At 36.6% G+C, this 12,094-nt stretch overlaps 1 protein-coding gene across 1 annotated transcript; it reads right to left on the reverse strand.

Moving 5' to 3' along the window:
- Positions 1–7,722: 7,722 nt before the first annotated feature.
- prr18 (proline rich 18) lies at positions 7,723–9,783 on the reverse strand. Its single transcript, XM_073835213.1, has one exon. The coding sequence runs from the start codon at positions 9,656–9,658 to the stop codon at positions 8,894–8,896; it is 765 nt and encodes a 254-aa protein (XP_073691314.1). The 5' UTR covers positions 9,659–9,783; the 3' UTR covers positions 7,723–8,893.
- Between the last annotated feature and the right edge of the window lie 2,311 nt (positions 9,784–12,094).

Below are 12,094 nucleotides of genomic sequence, written 5' to 3' on the forward strand. Positions count from 1 at the left end.
CTCTTGTTTCTCATTTTCCTCTTGACAATACCCCATAAATTCTCTGTGGGGTTCAGGTCTGGTGAGTTTGCTGGCCAGTCAAGCACACCATCACCATGGTCATTTAACCAACCTTTGGTGCTTTTGGCAGTGTGGGCAGGTGCCAAATCCTGCTGGGAAATGAAATCAGCATCTTTAAAAAGCTGGTCAGCAGAAGGAAGCATGAAGTAATCTAAAATTTCTTAGTAAATGTTTCAAAAACACAGTGGACCAGCACCAGCAGATGACATTGCACCCCAAGTTCAAGCAACTTGGGCTATGAGCTTCTCCACCCTTCCTCCAGACTCTAGGACCTTGGATTCCAAATGAAATACAAAACTTGCTCTCATCTGAAAAAAGGTAACTTTGGACCACTGGGCAACAGTCCATTTCTTCTTCTCCTTAGCCCAGGTAAGACACCTCTGATGTTGTCTGTGGTTCAGGAGTCGACAAAGCTGCGATCTCTTGGTTGGTTGTGCTTCTTTTTCTTCCACACTTTTTTCCTCCACTCAACTTTCTGTCAACATGCTTTGATACAGCACTCTGTGAACAGCCAGCTTCTTTGTCAATGAATGTTTGTGGCTTACCCTCCTTGTGAAGGATGTCAATGATTGTCTTCTGGAAAACTGTCAGATCAGTAGTCTTCCCCATGATTGTGTAGCCTAGTCTAGTGAACCAAACTATGAGACCATTTTGAAGGCTTAGGAAACCTGCAGGTGTTTTGAGTTGATTAGCTGATTGGCACCATATTCTAATTTGTTAAGATGTGAATTGGTGGGTTTTTGTTAAATGTGAGCCAAATCATCACTATTAAAAGAACCACAGACTTAAACTACTTCAGTCTGTGTGCATTGAATTTATTTAATACACAAGTTTCACAATTTGAGTTGAATTACTGAAATAGATGAACTTTTCCACAACATTCTAATTAATTGATGTACAGTTGAGGTCAAAAGTTTACATACCTTGTGACACTGTCACACAGGACACATGTTTTAACCTGCTCGATATATTATGATTTTATGTATATTTGAGTTTTAATAGGTTTTCATGTTGTTTTAGCCATTTTATTCCTCTTAAACATTTTAATGTGTGTATGTCTTTAAATGAGTCTGGGTCTGCCTGTCATGTGCCTGTCATGTGTCATGTGCATGGCACACAATCTGGGTCATTGACCACAATTGTTGGATTGAGGAGTTTCTTTTTAAGGACTTGCCATTCCAGCATCACTTTTATTGGATTACACTTCTATGGACTGTATATACACTGGTGGACACTTTTACTTGGAACTTTCAACACGCTGGATTTCTTAAGGACTGTTTTATGGTATGGAACCAAAGGACTTTTAACAGCCTAAGTTATTCTGGTTTTATTGTGTTGTTTTAGTTCCTGGTGCTTTGTGTAAACACACTTATTTATTCAGTTTACTTTTTGTTGTTGTCTCATCTTTTTAAAACACTTATTTTATCTCACACAGCATAATCTTACCCCTTTTAAATCACTGTAACATCTACCGATAAGGCCGATCGTTACATACCTTGCAGTTTACCTGGCAGAATCTGCAAAATGTTAATTATTTTACCAAAATAAGAGAGATCATACAAAATGTTTGTTAATTTTTATTTAGTACTGACCAGAAAAAAGCTATTTCACATAAAAGACATTTACATATAGTCCACAAGAGAAAATAGTTTAATTTATAAAAATTACCCTGTTCAAAAGTTTACATACACTTGATTCTTAATACTGTGTTGTTACCTAAATGATCCGCAGCTTTTTGTTTAGTGATAGTTGTTCATGAGTCCGTTGTTTGTCCTGAACAGTTAAACTGCCTGCTGTTCTTCAGAAAAATACTTCAGGTCTCAAAAGTATTTTTTTTTTTTTCAGTATTTTTTTGTGTATTTGTGACCCTGGACCACAAAACCAGTCATAAGGTTAAATTTTACAAAACTGAGATGTATGCATCATATGAAGTTCAATAAATAAGCTTTCTATTGATATATGGTTTGTTAGGATAGGACAATATTTGGCCGAGATACATCTGTTTGAAAATCTGGAATCTGAGGGTGCAAAAAAATCAAAATACTGAGAAAATCACCTTTAAGGTTCTCCAAATTATGTTCTTAACAATGCATATTACTAATCAAAAATTACATTTTGATATATTTATAGTAGGAATTTTACAAAAAATCTTCATGGAACATGATCTTTACTCAATTTCCTAATGTTTTTTGGCATAAAAGAAAAATCAATAATTTTGACCCATACAATGTGTTTTTGGCTATTGCTACAAATATACCCCAGCGACTTAAGACTGGTTTTGTGGTCCAAGGTCACATTTGAACCCTTTCCAACAATGACTGTATGATTTTGAGATCCATCTTTTCACACTGAGGACAACTGAGGGACTCATATGCAACTAATACAAAGGTTCAACACTCACTGATGGTTCAGAAGGAAAAATGATGCATTAAGAGCCGGGGGGTGGAAACTTTAGAACAGAATAAAGATTTCTTATTTTGCCGTAAACTTTTGAATGGGGTCATTTTTATAAAATCAACTATTATTTTCTCTTGTGGACTATATGTAAACGTCTTTTATGTGAAATATCTTATTCAGGTCAGTATTAATTAAAAAATGCATTTCGTATGATCCCTCTTATTTTGGTAAAATAATTAACATTTTGCACATTCTGCAATAAACTTTTAACCTCAACTGTATGTATGTGTGGATGTATTTATTTAAAAAAAAAAAACAGCATCAAATGTCTACACTGATAAAACTAAAATAAGCCAATAAGAATGACAGTATGAGACAAATATATGTGTGTTTAACAAGCACAAAACACAAATAGAAGAGTAATCCTTGTGTAAGTACAGGCACTTCATCAGTTCATGGTCATGACCATCTCTGGAAAAGGCCAGGCTGGCTGGCAAACATTGTTATATTTTACAGGCTCGGCTGGTTCAGGAAATGGATGCTTTGTTACCGTTCACAAAGAGCATTAGAGAAAGGCAGCATTAATCAGTTTGTTGCCACAGCAATAAGAGAAAGTGAAGGGGCACACAGTTTTCTTGTCTGTTAAATAAGGAAGTGTCATTGAAGGATGACTGGAAGTGGTGCTTTAGCAGCGTATGTGTCAGCTAGCATGAATCAAGGCTGGACAGTTTTCACAGCACAGCTGAGCAACAGGAATGCAAATATTGACTGGTTCAGATTTGGATTCCCCATAAATGATACTCCTTACTTGATTCTATTAACAAACGTTTGAGGAAGAAATGCTTAGGAAACATTATTAGTATTATTTTCTAATAATATCTATAATAAAACATATAATGTGTATCTTTAAAGCTACAATATGTAACTTTTAACATAATTGAAATAAGTCATTAATCTTCCAAATAATGTTGTTTAGCTTACCCTGAACTAAACTTTAAAAATAAAGGTGCTTCGCAATGCCATAGAAGAACCTTTTTGTCTAGATGGTTCCATAAAGAACCTTTAACATTCTGTTTCACAAAACTTAAGCAAGAGATGGTTCTTTAAAGAAACTTCAACTGATTGTTTTTTGTGGAACCAAAAATGGTTCTTCTATGGCATCACTTGAAGAACCTTTTGAAGCACCTTTGTACTATGTAAGCCTAAACTCTTTTTGCAACACCTTTTTTGGGATGTCTATCTTTTCATCTTTCTTTCTGGAATTGGACTACACTGTAAAGTTCATTATGTAGTACCAACTCATATTTCTTGTTTTGTGTCTGTTTATGGACTTTTAAGTTTTGCTCTTAGTGTCCTGTTACCTGATTTAGTTTTGTAGTCAGATTGTAGATTCCTTATTAATTAGTTCCTTCATTGTCTCCAGGTGTTTTCATTTGTGCCTTATGCAAATTTATGCAGTGCCTTGCAAAAGTATTCACACCCCTTCTTTTTTTCACGTTTTATGTTGCAGCCTTATGTTAAACTGCTTTAAATTAAATTTTTTTCCCACATCAATCTACACTCCATATGCCTTAATGAGAAAGCAAAAAAAAAAAAAAAAACATACTTTGCAAATGTATTAAAGTGAAATAAGTACACTACCAGTCAAAAGTTTTGACACACTTCCCATTCTCTTTGATTGGGAAGTGTGTCCAAACTTTTACTTTTGACTGGAGGTGTACATTGCATAAGTATTCATACCCTGAACATGGTATTTAGGTATTTAGTTGTAATTCAACTTTACAGCCTCAAGTCTTTTGGGGTATGATGTGACAAGCTTTGCACATCTGCATTTGGCAATGATCTGCCATTCTTCTCCTCACCTCTTTACCTCTCAAGCTCTGTCAGCTTGAACTTTCTGCCCAGTCTAAGGTTCTGAATGCTCTGGACTGGGTTTTCATTACAGCTATCTCTATATTTTCCTGTGTTGAGCTTTCCTTCTACTCTGATGAGTTCTTCAGTCCCTGCTGCTGAAAAACAGCCCACAGCATGAGGCTACTACCAGCACACTTTACTGTTGGGATGCTACTGTGCAGGTGATGAGAAGTGCCTGGTTTCCTCCAAACATGACGCTTGGAATTGAGGTTCATCGGAGCGGAGAATCTTGTTTCTCACAATCTAAGAGTTTTTTAGGTGTGTCGTTGCAAATTCCAAGTGTGTTTTCTTCACTGAGGAGAGTATTGCCACACTGCCATAAATACTGAAATGGTGGAGTGTTGCAGTGATGTTTGTCTTTCTGTAAGTTTCTCCCATCTGCATATATGATCATGGAGCTCAACTAGAGTGACCATCAGGTTCTTGGTCTACTGCTCTACTGTAGGAAGAGTACTGGTTCTTCCGAACTTCTTCTATTATGGGTAATGCGGGCTACATTCTTCTGTGAACCTTCAATGCAGTATAAATTCTTTTTAAACTCTACCTCAGATCTGTGCCTTGATGCAATCCTGTCTCTGAGCTCTTCAGGCAGTTCTTTTGACCCCAGGGCTTGGTTTTTGCTCTGATATGTATTTTCAGCTGTTAGACCTTTTATTGTGAGGTGTGTGCCTTTCCTAATCATACTCATTCAGATTAATTTGCCACAGATTAACTCCAGTCGAAGTGTAGTAACATCTACAAAAGGGTATGAATACTTATGCAATGGAATCATTTTTTTATTTCTAATAAATTTGCAAAATTGTTACAAACTTGATTTTTTTGCTTCGTCATTATGTTGTACAGAGCGTAGATTAATGTAGGGGGTGGGTATTTAAAGCAGTTTAACATAAGGCTGCAACATAACAAAACATAAGGAAAACAAACAAATGTTTTGATTAATTGGAAAATAATACTAATACTTTCACAAGGCACTGTATGGTTGTCTTCCCTGGCATTAGTTGGAGTTCTCAGCTCCAGTTCTTGTTTGCTTAGTATGTTTGTTGTGTATCTCGTATTTCCAGTATCTTGTTGTACTTTATCTTTATTAAGACATTTTGTCTGCATTTGGATCCAATCCTCCTTCATCTCTGAGTACTCCCTCGTCCCATTAAAAGAGCTATTTGTACGGGAATCGGACTACACGTATAGATTAAGAATTGTGCAGAGCTAGAGAAGTATGTAACTGATAATGAAGCTGAACCTTGTGAAAATCATTTCTTTGTTGTTTAACATGTGTCTCTTGCTCCAATCCCTAGTAGAGCTATACCTATACCATGCACACAGTTTCATTCAAATCTAGTTTCCTTTTTCCCAAAATAACAACTTGCATGCTCCCCCTGAGCCAGCAAACTGGGACAGAATATAAAAAAGAGCTCTGAAGTATGGGTACAAAGAATCTAACCGAGTGGGGTAATGAATGTGCAAAGGTTTGTGGAAAGAATAAGGGCCTTTGACTAATGAAAAGGACTTGTGAAGCCAACCTGGGGACTCTGTTGCTAGATGTAACCAGGGTGACCAATACCGCAGTATGTTTGTACTTTCTCTTTTATACTATTTTTCAAGGATAGGGATGAGGACACAAAAGAGTGGGATTTTATAAGGTTCAGAGATACCAGAGAAACCAGGTAATACCCCATGGAGTGAATTGACACAAATGCTTAAATGTGTGGCTTCATTGTGTGTCTAAAGATACAAGAACTTGAAATGCACAACAGTTATGCAACATTGTGTGTGTATGTGTGTGCTTTTTTTAATGTTTATCGTTTTCTCCCACGATATTCAATCTATTAAACTTTTTTATTTTATTCAATCTATTAAACTTCCATTTTTTAAAATGTCCGTCACACAAAACATCAAAATGCAAAGATTCAGAAAATAAAAATATGTTAAAGCTATCTTTTTGTTTTGGACATTGGTAGCATTCCAAGAACTTACCCAACTTGCAGAGTATTATAAAAAGATGGTCATTCTATATATATATATATATATATAATGAAAAGTGGTTTATTTGGTTAATAATAATGCTATACTATTTAAGTTACACATACCTTTTCTGGACATTGTGCTGATTTGTAAGAGTCCAGGATAGGTGGCAGCAAGGTGACATGATAAATATCTTCAGTTTTCTTTGTCATAATCAGATTCAGGCCAGTGAGCTATAAAGATGTAAAAAGGTAGTTGGAAATGAACTTTTTGTTTGGTTGTTTAACACTGAAATAAATTTGAGTTTAAAACACTGGTTTTGTGGTCCAGGGTCATACATATCAAAGAAATACATTTCTGAGGTGCTGAAAGTTAAACGTTTGAAAGTTAACACCATATGAATATATATTTTTTTAATCACCAGTTGACATATGTGGAATAACCCAACTCTCAATTGATATTAAGTCAAATTGCATATATTATATTATAAAAGAAATAAAGTAATTTTGTATGGTCAACTACATACATTTACTATTTTGATGTTGTTTTGTTATTACTTTAAAATACACATTTCTCGGTTATATCAGCAATGTTATTTTCATAAACATATTTTAAAAAATGTAAATAATTAATCCAGAAAAAATAGACTTACCAGTTTTTGAAGCTTTTGATATTAGGTAGACTTACTAACCTAACTAGTATTTTTTATACATTTCTAAACGACTTATAGTCGTTTTACAGACATTTGAAGAACCACCCCACATGCAAAAAGATTATGGGCACCCAAATACACACATTAAAGTGTTATTTACTGTGCATAGATTTGATGTAAAGTACGCAATTTCCTAAACCTCAAGAATTAGCAGTTTTCTGAATGACTAAGTATTTTTCGTTGTAGCGTTAAATTATCTCCACAGTTACAGCTACTCCACAGAAAGAGCTGAAAGCGAAGTGTGATTAGTTTCAGGTCTGATCTGTGTTTAAGGGGTCGTTGCCATGGCGCAAGCATTCACAACCTAGTCCTTTTGATAGCATATAGCCCATTCATTTCACTTTGTTCATTGTAGGCCCGTTGTGCTAAAATTTTATCCACTTAGTACACTCATATTTAGAAATCTCCCCATTTAAGATTGTAATCTGCCATTCACATTAACAAAATGTTTGCTAGCTTTGTTGTGTTTTCTTGAAACGTTTGAAGTTGCAAAGAATTTACACAGAATTAGATAGGCTAATAAAATCAATTAATCAACACTATTATGTACCGCAAAACCAATACAACCAATAATTCACATAAAGCCTAGATTATTTATAGCACATTTGCATGCCATTTTAAAACTGCTGGTTGTTCACAGATGATAATCCTAATAAAGCGCAAGGGGAAAAAAAACATGTCTTTTCAATTTTATTATCAGAACCCTTAAAAATGACTTGGAACAACACACAGCATATAAACACACCTCCACATTGCAAAATAAATACTGTACACGGCTGGTTCGTCGATCAAACAGTCCTCGAGTCCATATTACATACAAACTTTTAACAAGTCTCAGATATTAAGTGTCAATTCTAAGGCTTTCAGACAGTGTCGCCTTGACAGCTATTGTTTTCTGGCACAAAGGAAGGACCATGGCCTTTCGATGCATTTCACCGGTAGACATTCGCATCCTTTCCCCCGGTAATTCTCCGTATTACTTCCACAGATTGAAACAAACATCTGTCATTCAGCCCATCAAAGTGAAAACAATAGCAATGTGCAAAAACACTACTGCTTCTCAGTCAATGTGTAAAGGTAACCTGCAAAAATTCTCTGAGTGATCAGCAATACTTCTCAATGCAGAAAAAAACATTCCAGTCAGTCCAATAAGAAAGCTGAGTGTGTGTACGCTAAGGACGCGTTCTTGCGTTCAGTCTGTATTTATTTATTGTTAATCTATGTGCGCTGCGTTATATAAACACATCAGGTTTAAATGGCGTGTAAAGGTGGAAACATTCAATTTTTAAAACGCCTCTGAGTTCTGTTTCATTCCAATGATGGAACGTGGAGCGTTCACTATAACGCATTATTTAAACACATCTTCTCTAATTTGGTCTAATTGTTGGTCTGTGTAAACATTGCAACGCATTTGAGTTTTTTCAGTGCCGTGTGCGTATTTGGGCTATGACAAGATTTTAAGTCGCAGTCAAATTCAAAACAGTCCACTGCTGGGCTTTTCGGGTGTTTGCGAACACAAGAACGCGCCCGGTGTGCGAGACCCATATATACACACAGGACGCGTTCTTTCTTGTCCTTGGCGTTATTTTTTAATCCTGTCTACACAGGCACCAAACGCCCATGAGCCTTGCGTTTTAAGACGGTGTGTCCAGTTGAAAATGTTCAACTTTTACAAAGGCGTCTCTATATTCTATGCGTTGCCCTCCGTCCAGCTGTATTTCAATGCAAGAACGCGTTCTGTGTGAATGACCCTAAAAGCATATTGGGTGACTTTGTGTTTGACACATAACTCGTGAACCTAAGTCTTCACAGTGGACCTTTCTTCGAGGAATGAAGTAGTTCAGGTCATCAACTTTTAAGATGAGGCAAAGATGACAGTTTATCAACTTTCCCAAAAGCAGCAGCGCTTTCCACACCTTTGAGCCACTCTTTACATTTCCTCATGACAGTCTCGTCCACGTCTCCATCCTCCTCCTCGTATTCCACATCATCATATTTGTACTGATCATTGAGGAGGGATATCTTGACAATGGTGCTAATGTCATTGGAACCGTCCAATTTGGCGACAGGTCCTGAGCTCTTATTACTGGAGCTGCCCTGAGCTCTCTTAGATGGGAAAACCCGCCGGTGTCTCAAGTCCGCAGAAGCGCAGCACTTCTGCTGCTTGGCCAACATCTGCTTTTCCAGATTGCGCTTTTGGATGACCAGGATGGCTTCGGGGGTCAGGCTGAGGGAGAAGTGGATCTCTTGCTCGCCTTCTTCTTTTGCTAGAGAGGTCCTCGAGGCGTATTTATGGCTGGACTCTCCCGAACTGGACCTTGGGACGCTTTCGCATGAGGTAGCCAAGGGTTTGGGGACGCTCAACCACGAATGTTTGCTGTCCGTCTCGGGATCTGGAGGGACTCTGCTCGGCTTGCTTCGCCCCAGCGGCTTTAAATTGGCCGATGGCCACGACGTGGATAGCTTATCTTTCTCAGATTCCTTGTCGTCTCCTGTCCTTTGACTGAACGTGGGTTGAGGAGGAGCGACATTGTCCCTGCTCTTCTTTTTCCTGAACAGCTCCTTTCTAGGCGATGATATCCGTGAGTGCAGGTTTATCGGTGGAAAAGGCATTTTTGAACGCTATCGGTGCGCAAAATAATGAAGAAATCTGTGCGTGAATGATAGGAGAAATACGTCCATTCGCCTCGGTCCACTGGATCTTTGGATATTAGACGCAGTAGTCCATTGCGCTCCGCATTTCGCTTCTAGACTGACAAGGGGCGGGGCATCTGCGGGCTTTATGTGATGTCGGGTGGAAGGGGCGTGGTCACAGCATAAAGATAAAAACAACAAAGCCATGCTCACAAGTGCCACTATGAATGTATCCTATAAAAGAGGTTTATGGCATTACACTATACAGAATAATACAGCCTAGTTCACACAAGCGTCCTAGCTGCGTGACCACTTTGTGTAATTAACCGTGAACCATGTCACAACACCCTTTTTGTCTTAGGGTTAAGTTTTTTTTAACAGTATGTCTATTGCTTTATTTAAACCAAAAATACACTACTGATCTAAAGTTTAGGATCAGTAAGATTTTCAATGTTTTTACAGAAGTTTCTTCTGCTCATCAAGGCTACATTTATTTGATTAAAAATACAGAAAAAATGTAACATTGTGAAATATTGTTACAATTTAAAATATATATTTTTTATTTCAATATACATTAAAATCTAATTTATTTCTGTGATCAAAGTAACATTTTCAGCATCATTACTTACTTATACAGTGGCACATGATCCTTTGGAAACAGTTGTGCCTGTGATAATTTTTTCAGGAGTCTTTGATGGATAAATAGTTAAAAAGAACAGCATTTATTTTAAACAGAAATATTTTTTTAACAATATACACTACTGTTCAAAAGTTTGGGTTCAGTACATTTTATATTATCTTTTTTTTTTAAAGAAATTAATATCTTTATTTAGCAAGGGTGTCAAAGATTTCTATTTTGAATAAATGCTGTTAACTTTTTATTCATCAAACAATCCTTAAAAGTATTAGAGGTTTTAAAAAATGCATATTAGAATGATTTCTGAAGGACCATTTGCTACTTACATCTGGAGTAGTGGCTGAAGAAAATTTAGCTTTGCATCACAGGAATAAATTCTATTATAAACTATATTAAAATAAAAACCATTATTTTATATCCTAATAACATTTCACAATATTACAGTTTTTTTCTGTATTTATGACCAAATAAATGCAGCCTTGATGAGCATAAGAAACCTCTTTATGTCTTAAATCTTACTGATCCCAACTTCTGAAAGGTAGAGTAAATCGTTTTACAAATGCAATGACATCCATACATATTTCCCTTTCTTTTAATAAAATAAAACAAAATAAATGACAAAAAAAAAAGAGGCACTCACGATAAAGTGAATGGAGCCAATCAGTTAACATCAAAATAAATGTAACATGATTTCAGTGTGAGAAACATCACTATCACTAACTAACCTTTGCATTGTAAAGTTATGTCTAATTTTACAACTTCGTTGCCATAAGAAATGAACGTCTAAAACGACCGCAAAAATGATTAGAACAGCTTTAAAGCTCTAACAGCTATCACATTTTAACAGAAAAATTATGTTTTAGTAATTATATTTAAGCTCAATCTTTTTGTCTCCCCATTTACATATACTGTGTTTCACTATAACCTTGATTTGTGCTTTTTTAAAGATTTTTTTTTTCTTTCTGGTAGTCAGCATTACGCCACGAATTCTGTCGATTAATCTTGTACTGAACCTGGAACATTTATTTTAGTTCAAGTGTCCAAATACTTTCAAAGGCACTGTCTGTACATTCCTTTTTTATATAAAAAAATCGGAATAACAGACTTGAAAAGCAATGTATTGGAATGCCGCCAGCGGAGCTTCATAATGCAGACGCAACTGATGGCACTTTTTTGCTGATTGTCAATATTTTCTCCTTGGTGACCTTGGCATAGCACAGAGGATGCTAAAGAGAAGCGGCCTTCATCATTATTGATCTGTCGCCCTCCTTTCCAGCAATTCGTAATGTCACAGCGACAGCTGTTTTGTCACCCAGCCACTGTGAAGTGTTTCAGCCCTAGTGAAATGAGGGGAAAAATCAATAGGCTTATCTTTACTGTTAAGCAGCACACAAAGAGAGGTTCATTTTCACAAACAAACGTCCATAGATTGCCTTTAGAATGAAATCACAGAGATTACAGTCAAAACTTTCATCTTAATCATTATTTCAAAAATGGAGACGGTTGCAACCTGATGTGCTGCCAGATGTGAAATGATCCGAGAGCTGATATATGTGGGACTTAACATCTGTGCATCAGATGTACAGCCTACGTATTCTCACTTAATAGAGAGCATTCTGTGCACACGTTGTGTTTTTTGGAGTGTAAAATCTAAAGCATCTCCTCAGCTATATGGTGGAGGGTCTGCCAACAGTTATACCACGGTAATTACTGACACGTGATCAGCATTGTGCATAGAAGTGTGCTGTGGAGGAGGGATGCTCAAGAAAACAGAGCAC

The sequence above is a fragment of the Garra rufa genome, chromosome 2, assembly GCF_049309525.1.
Source record: "Garra rufa chromosome 2, GarRuf1.0, whole genome shotgun sequence".
In the NCBI taxonomy this organism is placed as follows: Eukaryota; Metazoa; Chordata; class Actinopteri; order Cypriniformes; family Cyprinidae; genus Garra; species Garra rufa.